The sequence below is a fragment of the Scophthalmus maximus genome, chromosome 10, assembly GCF_022379125.1.
Source record: "Scophthalmus maximus strain ysfricsl-2021 chromosome 10, ASM2237912v1, whole genome shotgun sequence".
NCBI classification, from domain to species: Eukaryota; Metazoa; Chordata; class Actinopteri; order Pleuronectiformes; family Scophthalmidae; genus Scophthalmus; species Scophthalmus maximus.
The window spans coordinates 4530474-4548001 of NC_061524.1; the positions used below are offsets into that span (position 1 = coordinate 4530474).

Genomic DNA, 17528 nt, shown 5'->3' on the forward strand with positions numbered 1-17528 from the left:
TCAGGTTTGTGAAAGTACAGCAGTGACAATTAGCCTACTCTTGAAAGTTTTCACAATCTGAAAACGTGTTTTAAAAAATCTTTGTACTCTTCGTGCAAATCTGACAATTTGTTCTTGAGGCTTTGCAGACCTTTCGCAACAATAAGTGGTTAAAAACAGATCTTGGGGCCGACAAAAGGGAATTACAAAAAGGAAGCGAATATGGAAAACAGAATCAGTCGCTCTGTCATATAATTTCAATGTGCCTTAACCTCCCCCTAACATACCAAACTGAATAAAACACTGCATCTATTAGGCAATCATCCATTAGGGTTATGTGATAACTGTAAAACGGAGGAATCATTGGAGCATGTAGTTTTACACTGCCATAGATACACACAAGTGCGAGATACACACGAGCGAGAAGAATTAAAGAGGGGAATTGTGAGACTTGGAGTCAAAGATGCCTTTAAAAAATATATTTTCTATTGGGATAAAAAGCCTGTTCCATTATTTGAATGACACAGGACTTGTACAACGAATTTAATATATGTATTTATTCATTCAATAGCTACATTTTTATGAATTATGAAAACTCTGTCTCACACTCCAACATAGTAGGTGGCGGTAATGCGCCATAACGCTGGTTGCCAGCCACCAACAAAAAAAAAAAAAAAGGAAAGGAGGAAGAAGAAGAAGGCGGAAGCTACCAATCAGAAACCGACTTCAGTTGTCTTACGTCACTTCCTTTCTTCTAAAGCGTGTCGCACATCGAAAAGGTAAAAACGAAATTGTTGTTGTAAAATACCAACTGAACCCGTTTCTGTGAACTTATATTGACGTTAAACAATAAATATTGTTACAGAAATAGTTCATACTTGTGTCGCTGTGTTTCTGCTCAAGTCTTTTAACCTGTTAGCGACACGCGCTAGCTGTCGGACTAGCATCCCTAGCTAGCATCACAAATCAGAATGGGGGCTCTTTCTCTTTTTTTTTTGCTAGCCGTTGTCCACGAATGAAATAATAACGCTACACCAGAGTCAGATTAACATTGTAGGATTTGGAATTATCTTCCCAGGAAAAAAAATGTCAGCGGACATGAGGACGGAGGACTACCCCGAGGAGATAGACGAGCAGCTCACAGGCTTCGACTCCTCAGTCTCCTCCATCAAGACCATGTTGGAGCAGCTGATGGCGATGCCCAGAAACGACCTCCTGCAGCAGGTAGGGAAGTCCACGGTGATGCCCGTGAGCGTGCTCTAAATATCAGGATCGATGTCATTAGTTACATCTTTATATTTCATTTAACTATCATGCTAAGTCATAATGTCACATGTGAGAGAAGACCACACTGCCATTTGCAGTATTCATTTTTGGGTTTGTTTCTTTTGAAGCAGTGGGGAAACTTGTTACCAACAAATTGCATTTAGGTATTTTTTTAAATTTTTTTAACGTGGTGCAGGTTACAAGTTGTGTCGTCCATAAATCCACAACTAACCGGGCTGTAGCCTCCCCAAGGTGCACCCCTGTACGGCTCATCAGCCTATTACAGTGCTGACACACATGTAGACACCTGGTCTGAGGTTTCTACTTACCTGTTCTGTTGAAGAATAATATTTCACATCCAAAACATGCATTTAACCAAGGTATGATTCTGAGATGCAGCCAGCAGTCTTTTATCTAATGTATAGAACCGTAACAGTAAGGAACCGTAACAGATTTAATGAGCCATGACTGTGTTTTAGGTATTTTAGAAAAATCATGTTCAGAAACGGTTCTGACGACGGTCTTGAACACTCCTTTTAAAGTTGGCGCTAACATTATGGAATGTGGTTTATTTACAGCTGGATCCTTTGGACCGAGCCAAACTGGATCTGATGTCGGCTTACACCCTCAACTCATTATTCTGGAGTAAGTTTTATTCTCTGTATATTCTTCCACGTGATGTTTGTTTCGTACTTTTTTTCCAATTTGGTCTTTTTGGTTTTCACTGTGGTTAATTGAAAAGAGAGGCTCACGGATGCTCAGTGAGTTATGGTATACACATCTGGTAATTACTGTTTCATACTTCCTGTCTGTCTTGTCAAAACGTATGATAGAGATTAAATGCCTGTACATACAGTGTACAGCGTCACAGCTTTTAAACCCTGAGCTTAGATTGAATATATTCTCTGATATGACATAGTGAAATATAAAGGTGCAAGTTTTGTTTTCTTATTGATATATCTGAAAGCACCCTGAGTTTTGTCTTGATTTACATTAAACATAATATATATGCTCTTACTCTTGCTCTCATTTACAGTGTACTTGGTTACACAAGGAGTAAATCCCAGGGAGCATGGAATCAAGCAAGAGTTGGTACGTACTGTATTTATTTTCTTTGACGCCATCTCTTCTCACTATTTAAGTACGTTGTCTAACACGTCTGTCACCGCCCTCTGACCTTCAGGAGCGAATACGGACATACATGAACAGAGTGAAGGAGATCACCGACAAGAAGAAAGCTTCCCGTCTAGATAAGGGCGCCGCCACGCGCTTCCTCAGGAATGCCCTCTACGATCCAGCGGAAAAAGATTCCAAGAAGAAAGCAGCGTCCAAGAAAACGGCAGATGCAGCACCCGACACTCCGCAGATGAAGCGTCCAAAGCGGAGCTGAGGTAAAGGAGGAGCTGGGCAGCGAACACTGGAGTTGATATTTTTGCTAACAAGAACTGTCTGATAAGGCATCATTCAAGACGACTTGACGAGTGTCGTCTGGGTTCCTCATTAATCTGGATCGTTGGTCGTTGTTGTCCCGCAGCAGTCGGCGCATCATGTCGGATGTTCTAGAAACACAAGACATCATCCAGGGTTTCCGGAACATATTTCTGGATATGGTGCCGTAATGTTTTTGCGATGTTACTTCATCACTGAGTCGTCGTGTGTGTCTGTGGACTTCTACAGACAGTTTTATTTGGAAAAAGTGAGTCAAATCTTAAATGGTTCCATTGCAAGTTTGAAATGTGTCCATTTAAGATTGTATGGTTCTTCTTTCTTATGAAGGAGAAATGTTCCTACGTGTGAATTATGAAAGGGATTCTATGAATCTCAAATCATTTTTACACACACACGCGCCTCATTTCAAACATTCTGATATACGTAGGGTCATGTATTTCTTTAAGAATTGACTTTTGCAGAAAAAATACAAACCAAACCTGATTTTTAAGAGTGTGCGTTCCTTTTTTTATATTCTTTGTGTGTGTGTTCTTAAATTTGTTGCCGTTGCCTATTTTGGGGCAGGAAACAAATTGTGAATATAATTCTTATCAAAAACAATTTAGTTTAAGATTCCAACTTCGGGATCAGGGTATTATGAATGGTGGCTCACTGTGCTCACTTAATGAACCAGAAACACTTGTTACTTTTTCCGTGCAGTGGCTGGAGAGAAAAAAGTTTGACTTTCATCAACAGTTCGGTTGCCAGGTACCATGTTGAGGGGCAGCTGTGAAATAGTTGTTTCTCTGCAGCACCCTGATATGCTAACTTGACCGTCCACTAACATTCAGGTGCAGTCCAAAGGAGTTGAAAAGACTTATGTATGAACATAAGAGTGTTGGATTATTACAAGTAGATCAATACTTTTGTTTTCAATCTCATGATATGGCAACGTGCTAAGGAAGCTACAGAGTAAGTTGGTCTTTGATTAATCAAGCTTGGCACAGGCCAGACTGTCCACTCAAGTAAAGTTTAAGTGAAGTTTATTTTTTTCACACTTTTCACAGACATGAGTCACAAAGTACTTTACAGGGCCATGAAAAGTTGAAAATAGTAACACAATCCAAAAATGTAACCCCCCCCCGCCCCGATACAGTTCAGTAAAATGCACAAAAAGACATGACCAGGTAATGTATGTAAAACTTAATCTGCTTTCATAATGAGGCTGTGTTGTTCACGTCTGAGTAATCTTCCCAGTGGTATGTAAACTGATTACCAGCCATAAGTCTTCAGCATGTTATTTGTTATTCAATAGTGAATCTTTGACAGTCATTAGTGGAAAACATATATGTATATTCCTATAGTCGACTTCCATCCATGAGAAGAACCAACGAACCCAGAATAGACACAGGAAGAACGTAAACTCAACAGAGAACTTTTCTGTTTAACTAAATAGAAGAGTTTTACAGGAAGGAAAAGGTTTGTGACAGAAGTTTACTTCATGAGCGAGTTAAAACTGTGTATTCTACCTCTAAAGAACCAATCAAGCATCTCATTATTTAATTCAGAGTAGTAATTTAGACCGGCTCTTGCGGGGGTCAAATCTTGTGACCTCTTGATTACAAAATGGCCTCTGTAACCATCAAAAACACCATTGTAGCAGTGTGGCTGCACAGGCCCGTAATGAGACTTCCTTTTATAGAAAGAGAAAAAAAATGTCATTAAATAAAGACATCCATATTCGCTTCCTTTTTGTAATTCCCTTTTGGTCGGCCCCAAGATCTTAATCTTCATGTACCCACAAGTCCCCACATCCCTCTAATCAAGGCCAGGAAACGGCGAGGCGAAGTGAGTTACACGCTCAGGAATGTATCTTTTCATTCTTTTCATCATCTTTACTTTTTCCCCCCATCCTCCCTACAGCAAGAGTCCAAAAATGACATTTGTTTAGCCAAACCACCCCACTCCAACTTTTTTTTTTTTTACTCTTTCCACCAAGTTGTTGTTTCTAACTCTGTTCAAAGACGTGTGTCAAACGTTGCCTGATGAACAGCCCCGTCTGCATATTGGAAAAATATGGATTTTTCCACTTTTTTTCCCCTCCTTCTTCTTCTTCTCTTCTCCCCCCACGCTCTGTAATGTTCGCCTTCCTATGCCCTCAGCCACACATGTGCTCTGTAAAAAAAGAAGAAAAGGGAGTTAGGTCACCGTGCGAGCAAATTTGAACAAACAAACTCTCATGTTGAAACCGTGCGCCCTAACAAGCTCCAAACCTCGAGTTTGTCCCGCGGTTGTTTGTGTGCGGCTCGTGGTGAGGAAGTTTACGTTACATGGAGCGAAAGGCATCAGACCAAAATGAGCCCCTGAGGTAGGATGAGGGGTGGAAGCAGCCTTCCTCCTCCCCAAGATGCCTCTATATCTCCTGAAAGGATGAATCATGCTCCCGACAGATTTGCATTAAACCTGCTTTGAGTTCCAAATGGTGCTCGGCACATCTTGACGAAACACATGATCTGAGGTAAGTTGTTGGTGAGTAAACAGATTTGGGGTTTATCCAATAATGGAAATAAATCAAAGTGAAACAACTGCTTTAAAACACTTGTCACTGGAGTTGCTTTATTCATAGCTCACGAACAACGTCCCATTTAATCACTAAACTGTCATTTCAGAGTTTTAACCATCCCATTAAATAAAGTCGGCCACGAAATGAAGTCAAGAGTCTATCAGTGACTTTTGCATTTTACTTTTTGAATTTATCAGGAATTGTAGATGATCCAATTTTTATTTTTTCCTTATAGGACTTCATCATGTTGTCTTAAATGTTGAGATTATTGTCCATACTTTTTAAGAGTTTAGTCTCTCGAAAAGAGTGATATGATACTTCTGTAGATGAAATATTGACATTTAATGTCGTATGTATAAATTTCATCTTGGTTTTTTGTACATCTTTAAAAATTAAGACCAGTATTTAAATTACAGATAACAAAAAATAGAAATAGCAGCCGTGAAAAAGAGAAAAGGGAAAAAAAAGATGGATGTTGAGAATGGGACAGTTTGTGGCTGGAGCTCATTCTGCACTGCGGGGGGACGATGAGTTATTATGAAGCCCAGTGGAACAAGCTCTCCGCTCTGAGTGAGTGGGTGAAGCCCAGAGTGAGTGAAGGGGCGGACATGCCTGCTTTCATTTTGTCCGACACGCCACAAATTCCGCGCTGCCATTTGTGACACTTTCTATTCACCTCGGCCCCCGACTGACGGGGCCGCTGATTAATCATGATAACAATGTTTTCCTTTTTATTTAGCCCTCACCTCCCGCCAGCGGGACACATTACTTTTTTTGCAGGAGTCAGCAGGTGAGACATGACGCTCGGACCACCGGGGTTTCAAGAGCAAACTCTGCTCACATTATTTTTCCTCTTTCTTTTCCCTTTTCTTCTTTCTTTTAACCCTTTTATTATGGCATGTTGCGGCAGTTTCTGCAAAATAAAGCTTAAAAAACAATCTACTAAAGGATTATTGCCTTTTCTAATCACATTCTTAACTGTCTGCTTTGTCAGACAGTGTGTTACTCCCATTTCAACATCATCTACAATTAGTCGGGCGGAAAAATGGGAATGGCAATAACTGGACGACCTCCTCACAAAGAAGATCTAATGCTCCTTCCATAATTTCGTTCTTCTCTCTCTCCCGTCTCCCCCCACGGCCGTACATCCCAGTGGGGTTTGGCCCGTAAAGGTGACGCCACGCTGAAAACCTAGAGGCCTTGAACTCTCATCGCTAAACACATCACATCATCATCACACTTCATTGGCTTTCCATCTTTTCACGTTGCCGCATTCCAGTGTGTTTAATCTACAGATGAAAAAAAGTGAGTGAGTGAGGGTTGGGCTGCCATCTATCAGGCTTAAACAACCTATTAGGAATGAGGGGACAAAAACCTGTTTTCAGAGAATCAAGCGTGGCCTTTGGAAGGTTGTGGGAATAATTCATTTGGACTGGTTGTCTGTTGTGAGTAAATGCCGTCCTTCCTGTTGAGGTCGCATCTCTGGTTGGAACATTTGAACGTGTGTGGAATGCGATACAAAGATTTGAAAATCAAACTATTATGTTGTCTTCTTTCCCCCCCATGTGCGGACCAGCTTTGTGATGATGTCACCACATGTTTTGGGCCATGAAGACCATCTATTGCTGTGGGCCGGTCGGTGTTTACCTCTGATGTGGACGTCGTTGTTCAAGAGGGGGAAAACACAACAGTCCATATGGGCGCAATGTGAAATCACACATGGGGCTTTTCCCCATTTCAACCGTGGGCTTCCGACGCAAAAAGCCGCAGGATAGCCGTTCCGCCATCAAAGAGCTGCAGGCAAAACCAATCTCTGAATCTTTTACACACACTCAAACACACGCACACATACACAAACACAGAGTTTGAGTTAGGCAGCTGCGAGCACACTGTGGCAAGCAGCTCACGGTTACACTGGACGTACAAAGAGACACAGAAAAAACGTCTCACACGTGCATCGCACGCACACTCCGGAGTTCGACTGGAGGTGTGTAATGGATTGGATCCCCCCCATAATTCCTGGGACGACCGTTGTCTTCTAGGTTTCGGTAACAGAGGCAGATGAGACCGCAGCTGTTTGGACATAAATTTCCAGAGGAATGCCTTAAGTCCGTGGCCTGCGAGCATAAAGAGCATGACTCTAGATTCCTCCCCACATGACAAATGATCGCCCTGAGGGACTTTTTGTCTGTCTGATCGTGTGTGTGTGTGTGTGTGTGTGCGTGCGTGCGTGCGCCCAGGGGGTTTCTCATGGCAGGCCAGTACAGGTCACTGAAAGAACGTTTTTCTGTTTGTCTGCTTTTATTTGTCATTCACAATGGCTACATAAACATAAGCAGTGTGTGAATAAATATGGTGTATAAGTGTGTGCTATGCGTACCTTTGCAGGAAGAGGTGTGTCGCAGGCCCTGGAGAAGGACAAAATGGCGTGCTGGACAGAAGACGGTCTCCTCTGTTTGAGGTAGAGACTCAACAGCCGGTGGAAGAGGAACGAGGGCAGCTGGCCGGATTCCATGAAAAGTAAAAAAAAAAAAAAGTCACTCTCTTTCCTCTCTACGGTAGCTAATGCTAGAATCATGTTTTCATACAAGCGGGGAAGGTTTATGGGCATATTTTGGACAGATTGGGTTGCGCGCAGTGCACGCAGCGTGCAATATTGTTTTGCCAACTTGGAAAAAAAAGGCTCGATCTTATAACTTTCCCGGATCAAATGTCTTCATTAAAAGATTGCAGGGCTACATTGACATGGGCCAAAGCTTTTTCTTTTTTACTACAGTAAGTCTTTGAGATTCTATTTCCAATATGACTGGATGTTCTAATGCTCTGGATCAAAACAGAAATTCCCCAAAATATCAAACATGAGACACTCAAAGCCTTGGATATTAATGTGGTTTAATTACTCACTATTTTAAAGTGTAATGCATTTTAACTCTTATTATAGTCAATCCATGCCATGTGTCAGACACAGACACACACACACACACACACACACCAGGTGAAACCCTTCTGGTTTACGGTTTTAAATGCATCTCGTGGATTCATCTACAAATAAGACTGTAGCTCCACTGAATAGCTCTGTGTTTGCAGCTCTCACAGACACACTGTGATCATGAAAAGAGGGTTAGTAGTTGATCTAAATCAAATATGTATTTTTTTTTTATTCCTGGGGAAGCACTGGGGAAATATTCACACACTCGTCCAAATTGCTAATTGAATTCTGCAATATGGAATTTCACGGGGAAAACAAACAAAACAAACTGGCGGATCATCTCACATCTCCCGCTCCTTTAGTTTTCCTCAAAAGACACACACACACACACACACACACACACACACACACTGCTGGAAATGGAAGAGCACACCTAGTTTCCTCTCTCTCTCCCCCCTTCGATGAAATAACAGGGTTTATGGCACATCAGTAGAAGCTCGGGGTTTACAGCTGGTGAGGGGGCGGAAGGGGCTGCAGGCCTTGATGTGAGAGCCCGGGGGCTAACGGTAGCGCTGGGTACTGTAAAGTGATGAAGGGCCTCTGCCTTTTTTTATGATGATGTGACTGATGTAGCCTGAGAGAGTAAAAAAGAGCTTGTGAGAGCGGCGGCAGCGGCCGTGTCCATATACTGCACATGACTGGACTGCAGGGGGAACTGGATGGATTATACAGTATATCCTGCTACTAAATATTTACATCACCTTTAAGGCTGTTTTATTTTTTGCACATGCTGTTATTTAGAACGATGCACAATATAGGAACAGTTGTCTCCTAAACTTGTGAAGTAGCGACATTAAAAAACAAAGTGTTTAACTTCTTTTATAGAATTTGATCCGATTAATTGAACGATTGAGTTGCGCCGACTTTTATTGCTTCGATGAACAAGAGCTAACTTCATAATCAACTTGATTTATTCGTGGTTATGTTGTTTAAGCTTGTTCAAATTCTTAGCCGGAGCAAGAAAAGGGCCTGGGGCTGTGACAGGCATTGACAAGAGACAGACAGACGAGAAAGCCTTGTAGGTTTTGACCTTTTCCTTTAAAGACATTAGGCATTACAAAAATAGCCAGTATTATGGCAGTAAATGTGTCTTTCTGTAGACAATGTCAAGAACAAAGTAGGAAAAATAGACAGCACAGGAAGTACAACTTTTAATGTAAAATTATCTTGCTTGTCTTCTTTAGTCAGCGATCTCTTTTTAGTCCCCTCTTTAATTTCTTTTGAAATGTATATTTAAAGTTCTTACACTCCAATTTGTTTTTATACATTCTCTTTTAAACCCAATAACTTGACTGTTTTTGCCTTTGTGCAGCACTTTGTAAATTTTAATTTTGAAGTATAATGATTGTTATTATTACATTATTTTGTCTTCATGAAAAGATTAGTGTCCACCCCACCAATGAAGTAGGGGATATAATGTTTACTGGCATATCCCATTTTTCTTACAATATCTGCAACACCGCTTATCCTAGAATAAACTTTGCTTTTTGAAATATCTATTATGACCCACTGGGAGTCCCAGATTCACCCCAGGCACAGATGCACAAGACGGCATCAGAGGTTCATCCGAGCAGCCACGGGGGGGCAGTCCAACACTGTGGTACAGGCCTGCTCTCTCTCCGGTCAGGCCTGCTCGCTTGGTGGGTGGGTGAGTGGCAAGCTGAGGTTTTTGCCTTTTTCCTCAGTCCCACCGCACAGCAGATTAAGGGGGGAGAGTTTAGCTGGTAATCGGCCTTATCAGGCAAGAAAAAAAACGACAACAACGCGCAGAGTTTTTTAATGGCAGAAGTAATTGTTGTGGAAGTCCCGCGTTATGCCGCGGCGGCGTGATGAATGACAGCCTCAATGCCCCGCACTGTGATCAGATGATTACTCCTGCTGCTGCACGGTTGTTATTTAAACCCATTTGTTATGGTTGCAACTTTTCCTCCGGCTTTTTTTGAGCCGAGGGGAAGAAACTGGAGGAGAGGAAAATAAAAAAAAGTACAAGTTTTTTTTCCCATTAGAAATAAAAGTTGAATTGTAAAAGATCCACTTATTCGTGAAAAAAACAGACACATAAATAATCAGGTTGGAGGAGTTGGACCCACAGATCATACACCCACAGACCAGTTTAGTGTACTTGCATTACGTAGCTTTGGCTTATTGGCGACTAGACATTCTGCACTAAATTGTCTATTCACAACTGCAAATCTGCATGAAAAGTGCAATCAGTGTCTATTGAATATAGAGAAACTGAAAACTTGATAGCTGATGTAAGACTTTAAGTCAAAGTCCGGTGGTATTAACCACATAAATCCCCTAAGACACACACACACACACACACACACACACACACACACACACACACACAAAAGTACGTTTGACTTGCTGCAGGCAGTGCGGGCTACTAATCGTGAACTGCACGCTTGGATTGACATCAGTGAGTTGTTTTTTGTGTGCATGTGGCTGTGTGTAGACCCATATAATTCTGTGTGTGTGTGTGTGTTTGTGTGATTGAATCTGCATGGGTGTGTTAAAATGTGTGTTTTCGCTTCACAGTGGTTTTTATTGATATAATGTAGCTGTGTTGGCGTTAACGTCGAGTCTTGGCGTGTGTGTGCGTGCGTGTGTGTGTGTGTGTGTGTGTGTGTGTGTGTGTGTGTGTGTGCGCGCGCGCGCGTGCGCATGTGTATGTGTGCGTGTGTGTGTGAGAGGCAGCAAGTACAGTACTTTTTTTCGGCAAAGGTTTGGGAATGCTTCACGCTGAGACAGCTGCAGTCTAGACTGTGTCATCCTTGCGTCACTTTATCGCTTCAGGGCCCGAAAGACAAACAGAGAGAGAGGGGGAAGCGCCCAGATACGCAGCCTCATCTTGATAAGAAGAGAGGTGGTAAGAGGATCCACCAACGACTTCTTCAAACCAGCGTGAAATGGCAGCTCTGGTGTCTGATACAGCACGCTCTGTCAAAGGGGTAGGCGATGACTGAAGAGCACGAGCTGTCCAACTTTCAGTGGATGAGTAACACGCGTACATGTCGGTGCGATGGACAAGACAGAAAAGTTCCTACGGGTTTTTCATGTACTTTGACATTTTGAAAACCATCTAGACAACCCGTACACACACACACACACACGTATGTCTGTGTCTCGATCGTAAAAAAAACCTGACTACGCTGTCTAACAAAATCTGCAAAAAAAACGGGCATGTACGCTGATTTATTTCATTTGACCGGTGAAAAAAAAACTGTGAGAAACTTTTCCAAAAGAAAGCCCCGAGTAGGAAATGCCAGTCCCGATGTCAGAGGGCTGCTCTGTCCTATTACGGCAAATCGAAGCAGAATGTGTCATTAGCTAATCGAGGGGCTGGCGGGTTTCGCCCTCCTTTTCAAAACATCAGAAAGAGAGGGCAGCCTCTGTCCCTCTGGCTGCGCCGGCCTTCAAAGGCCCCCATTATACTTCAATGCAGGGTAAACAGAGGCTCCCAAAAAATGACGGTCTCCAAAGTTTAAAGCAACATCGTTTATCACCCCTGCCAGCCGACTGCAGGTGTGACCCCATTCCCACAGCTTTATCGCCGGCCCGGGCCACGGGCGGGAAAGTGTGTCGGTACACGTGTATTCATGTGTGCGCCTTTCAAACAGTAATCTGATAACGGCAACAGTATAATCGGACAAAACTCTTCTGGAGCACTGGAATTCAGGGGACGTATTTTTAATATGAATACTATGAAGATTGTGTTCAAAGTCAACGCAAAATGTTGGCATTAATCAACCAGAAAAGCTCATAACTTACTTTTTTTCTGGATGCGAATCCGTGACCTCGGGTATGGCAGTCCCACGCACTAACCACTAGGCCCAAAACTGCGGAGTTGCGGCGCCTCCCGCTTTACAAACGTCCTCGCCTTTTTTTTTCTCGTTTTGATTTACGTGGAGACTGGGCTGCGCCGAAAATGTGTATTGCTTTAGAATCGCTTACTGCCCCTTTAACTGTTGACCAGACAGTGATTAATATGCAGGTTTTGGAATGCTAAACATGTCCATGTTGTCTGAATATTACATTTTTCATTCAGGGTTTGGTTGCCGTCTATGCCAAGAGCAAGAAACGGCTTCGTTCCTCCGGATTCTTTTGTGTGCCATTGACCTCAGTTTCCACCTTTTGGTAGACTTTTTAAAATTCAGTGGGCCACAGTGCATGCATGTTTAGGATGGATGGCTCTACAGTGAGAACAGCAACTGTCACTGGCGGCGTCCGCACCACACGGGAGTCGACACGCAGACAAACCTTTTTTTGCACATCAGACAAATTTTCATCAGTATTTTCTTCAGATATCTCAGAGAACACGTCTGCTGCCCACCTTTTATCAGAAGGGTTCAAATGTTAGGGCTGAAGCTCTCGGACAAGAGTTTTTTCTTAATAAAAGCCAAGCAAGGAGATAAATGACTTTGACTGTGAAGATTATCGAAAGGACGTAACACGGAGACACCTTCGGGGTTATCTGGTGACTCCGAGAGCTCCGAGTCTCGAGCTGTCTGACTGGAAGCAGCTGCAGACATTCACAGGAACCGCTTTTAATTGATCATCCATCAGTGACGACCGTCGTTGAACCAAAAAAATTTGGTGAAAAGTGTGTCTCTCATTTTGGTAACTTGGCGTAGTTTACATTTCATGACGTTTCATTTATCTTTAAAAAAAAAAAGGAAAGACATGTTTGCATTTTTATTTTTTCAACCATCAACACATTTTAATCTAAACAACATTTGGCTGGGACATGGTTTGCTCAAGGGCACTTCTGCGGCAGCTGTTAACGTGGCGGTTACTCATTCACCTCCTCTGCCCACATTTTCCCAGCCGGTTCGATGGAATGAACTGGTGACCCCGCAGTCACAGTGCTGCTGCTGTACAATCTAAAATGTGTGTGTGTGTGTGTGTGTGTGTGTGTGTGTGTGTGTGTGTGTGTATCTGTGTGCAAGTCACTTGACCACAGCTGCGCAAACAAGTGTGTGTGTGTAGGTGACTGTGTCTTTATCGGTTTACGTCGACTTTATCAAGTGCGCGTCCTCGGTTCAGTTTAATTAACTGGGGTCACGTGAACAGATCCCACCGGGGTCAAGGTGATCCAGGCGGGCCGAGCAGGTGGGAAGAAAAAAAAATCGATGACGCAGAACGTATCGACCACTAGTCAAACACTAGGCGCTATTGATTGACACGTTTGTCGCATTGTGTTTAACAGTAGAGTTCATGTGTTGGACAAACATTAGAGGCTAATTCCGGTATTTTTTTAAGCCCGGGCTCAATTTTCCCATCATTCTGTGTCTAAATGATAAATAGGGACATAAACGTTCAGAATCTGTCATATTAAGTCGAGAATGCTGGAAGTGGCATCTGTAAAATGGCTGCAGTGTACTCCCACGGGACATTAGTCCTCGTCAAAGTGCTGACGGCACATCGACAAAATAACGTAAGCTAACAACATTACCTCCGCTCCGCCTGCAGCGGGTGCCTTCCCTCTTCGCTGTGGAATTTCCTTCTTCTATTCGGGAGGCAGTCGTCATTACAGTGTTCAGACACAAACCGTCGCGTTCGCGATAGCAGGAGCGTTTCGCGAACATTCTGTGGCATCTGGGGTAGAGCATGGCAGGAAGGACGGGATGATCATTTTCAACAGCGAAAGGCTGCTGGTTACGGTCATCAACAAGGCCACCTCGCTGGCTGTGAATTTCCCAACTCTCACGTGAGCTCACTGACATTTTCCGGGAATTTTTCCCAGTGCTCGCCCGCGAGCGGCTTTAGACACGTGCATCTCCGCGCGAATCCTTCCCACCGACTCATCATCATAATCACAACTAGAAGTTGACAGTGGTAAAAGCACTTTTACTAACGCATTTCGACGCAGACAAATGTCCCGCGGGGTTGCCAGTTTTACGGCATTCTAGCCCAATCATTTTGATCATTTTGATCCTCTTTGGGGACTCGGACATCGGTGACTATCAAAGCTGATTCGGCTTTCGCATCGGTGCGGAAACGTGTCACGAGGGAGTGAAGCGCAATGTCACGTCATTTGTCAGCGCCGTGACAAATGACGTGACAAAATCTACTCGCGCATTGTGTGCAATGTCATGGCGCTGTGAACTCACCATCAGCGTACTGATTGTGCCGTTTGTCTCTAAAAAAAATTCTGGAGAGGAAATCTGACGCCTTAAGTTTTCGGGGAATAAAATCTTGTTTCTTATACAGATGTATGCAAGAAATGTGTGTGAGATAGACTTTTGTTGGTGACAATAAGAAATAATGTGATTCGGAGCGAGGCCTGAGCACATTCAATACAGCGTGAATGTCCATGTATGCTTTGAGTCACCCAACAGTCACCACGACCGCCGTTCGGATCCTCTCAAGAATTCACAGACCCCTCCAGGAAAAGACCCAATGACGCAACAGCTGTGGCACGTTTCGCCATTTTTTCACTTTGCTCCTCAGATCAAATACGAGCTGCACCTGAACTCCCCATTTATTCATATCAAGCAGGCCCTGGGTTGTGTGTGTGTGTGTGTGTGTGTGTGTGTGTGTGTGTGTGTGTGTGTGTGTGTGTGTGTGTGTGTGTGTGTGTGTGTGTGTGTGTGTGTGTGTGTGTGTGTGTGTGTGTGTGTGTGTGTGTGTGTGTGTGTGTGTGTGTGTGTGTGTGAGAGAGAGAGAGAGACGCAGGGATGAAGGTTGGCTTGGAGAGAGGAGATTAAGAGAGGCTGAGAGACAGAGAGAGGCTATGGGGAGTAGATTAAGTAGCCTTGAAAAGGCTGGTTTCCCCGCACACACACACACACACACACACACACACACACACACACACACAAACCCCCATGTGAAAACACAGGCTAATTATTAAGAAAACAAAGGGGGAACCACAGCGACGTGCCAACGCACACAGATCCCCGGCAGAGTAATTGTGCGTGAGCTATTTGGGCCGGGAACAGCGCGACTCGGTGCTCTTCCCCGGCACAGCCGAGCCCAATGAACAACATCTGTTCCCCCCGGGACGAGGTTTATGAAAAACAAGCGCGAGGAATTATTCTCTCGCTTCTTTCTCCCCCCCCCCCCCCTTCTGTGTCCCTTTAACTGCGATTCAATGGAGTCTGACGAAAAAGGCGATTGTTATTAGATCGAGTCGCCTCGAAGCGGTGTCGAGGAGTTCCAAGTATTTTGTGGGTTTTTATTCCTTCGCTACATTAGCGAGTCGATGCTAAAGCAACCAGAGGTCATTAGAGGGAAACGCAGTCGCTCTTGTATTAAGGGATCCCATCATCATCAAGAAGGGCCAAAGCTCATAAAAAAGCTTGGCTTCGTAATGATGCGATCTCTCCGAGTGAGACTCAGAACTTGTTTTTTTGAAATGGCTCTGAATGTTTCTCTATCGGCTCCTTTCGTGCGTGATTAAGTTATACAATCAAAGAGGCTTTTTTGCGCGCGCCCCCCCCCCGTGCTTTATCCAATCTTTACGCAAGTATCGAAAGGATCTCCGTCCTACACAGCTGAGCGTATTGCCTCCAATGTTCCCCTTCGCTTTTTAAGCGGCGAGGGAAAAGTGTTCCTGGGAATTTTGAGAATCCTCAGCGGTTTGAAATTGGTCGCGAAGCTGCAGGGATTAACCTGCAGCGAGACGCCAAGTGCGTGGGTTCCATCTGATTTCTGACGGGAGTCAAAACCAACTGAGGTCAGCTTGTAGGAGAAATGGGCGGCAGTAGGCGCTCAGAGAGTCACTGTTTGCGTTACGGACCGGCCCTTTGCTTGAGTCGGCGAGTTTTTTCGATGTGTTTTTTAAATGTGCATTCCTTGTTTTGAAATCTGCCATTGGGTCTTTTTCTCTGTGAAGCACTTTGTGGCCAAGCTGTTTTTTGCCAAAAGCATTTTGGAGGCAATTTTACTCGACGTGACGTGACAGTGATTGATGTTGACGGAAGGGTTTCTAATACATTGTGGGGCAGTCGCCGGCGGGGCGGCCCGAAGGTGGGGGGGTTTCAAATGACAATTGTGGCGGTGGTGCGACTGTCTCAAATCACTCTCTCCGTAACACACCAATTAACTCCTTACTGTGTGCCCTAATGGAAACTTACGCCATACTGTGCAGTTGTGTGTGTGTGTATGAGTGTGTGGGTCATGTTGCGGGGACCTCAGTCTGTTTACACAGTCACAGACTGATCATCCGTATGGGGACATAATCATTGAATTTTAAGGTGAAAACATGTTTTAAGGGTAGAGTAGGGGTGTGTGTGTGTGTGTGTGTGTGTGTGTGTGTGTGTGTGTGTGTGTGTGTGTGTGTGTGTGTGTGTGTGTGTGTGTGTGTGTGTGTGTGTGTGTGTGTGTGTGTGTGTGTGTGTGTGTGTGTGTGTGTGTGTGTGTGTGTGTGTGTGTGTGTGTGTGTTTTTGTGGAGAGACAGCTGCCTATTGTGCTGCTGCTGATGAACAGCTTTGCAAAGTGCACCGGTGTTCTCAGAGACCCACAATCCCCAGACACACCACATTCCTCCCAAAACATGTTCTGTTTGTTCAAGTCACGCACACGTGCAGAAGCACAGACACACTCGCACAGACACAAATGCACACTCACGCACACTTTCACATATGCATTTGTGGTTAAACAATCAACACGCAAATACTTTGACAAACATATACACACTTTTATGCACGCATACGTTCACACGCACAAACGCATTTTTAAACACTGCACATGCTCTGGCACCATGTAACTCTGATTGTGCGAGCCATGGCAGCAATTAGATTTAATAGCCAGGGGTAATAACGGCAATTTTTTATACTTACGGGAATGATTAAACACCGGCAAAATATGCAGTGAATTATGTTTTAAGTAGCATGTAGCCGTTTTGTTTGTGTGTTTTATAAAAGGATGTATTTTCTCTATATTTCTCGAGTGTCCGTCACAGACGCAGAGTCTGCCAATTACTCTCAGCTTTATGGACGGATAAAAAATCATGACGCAGCAAAACTACCAAAACTACTGTGCAACCAGAACGGATGCTCTCACCAGATAAAACTTTATAGAGCAATTTTGTGAAGTTGTTTTAGTTGATTTCATTCCAAATTTATTGAACGCTGCACGAAACAAGCAACAGATTTCCCAATAAAATGCAATTGGCATTAATCTGGATGAAGTAAACCGAATTAAAATGACAAATTACATGTCTTATGATAAGATGTGGAAAGTTTGTTTTTATATTTAAATGGAAAAAAAAGCAGTATGTCCTCATTTGTCAGTGAATAAAGAAACCTGATATTTTGGTCATAAAACTGACAACACCTGCAAAAAAAAAAGCA

The 17528-nt window shown here is 43.5% G+C and overlaps 1 protein-coding gene and 1 long non-coding RNA gene across 3 annotated transcripts; one reads left to right on the forward strand and one right to left on the reverse strand.

Moving 5' to 3' along the window:
* The first annotated feature begins 607 nt into the window (after positions 1-607).
* On the forward strand, positions 608-3177 carry c1d (C1D nuclear receptor corepressor). The gene is made up of 5 exons (XM_035606044.2): positions 608-758; positions 1058-1203; positions 1824-1890; positions 2282-2337; positions 2429-3177. The coding sequence occupies exons 2-5, from the start codon at positions 1066-1068 to the stop codon at positions 2633-2635; spliced, it is 468 nt and encodes a 155-aa protein (XP_035461937.1). The 5' UTR covers positions 608-758; positions 1058-1065; the 3' UTR covers positions 2636-3177.
* Positions 3178-3768: 591 nt separating this feature from the next.
* Positions 3769-12146, reverse strand: LOC118283740. Of its 2 annotated transcripts, none has more exons than XR_007031639.1 (3): positions 12000-12146; positions 7617-7736; positions 3769-4848 (listed from the first exon to the last, which is right to left on the reverse strand). It is a non-coding gene; the product is annotated as an uncharacterized LOC118283740 (long non-coding RNA). The 2 variants fall into 2 exon arrangements; XR_007031640.1 differs by having other exon boundaries at positions 6884-7736.
* Between the last annotated feature and the right edge of the window lie 5382 nt (positions 12147-17528).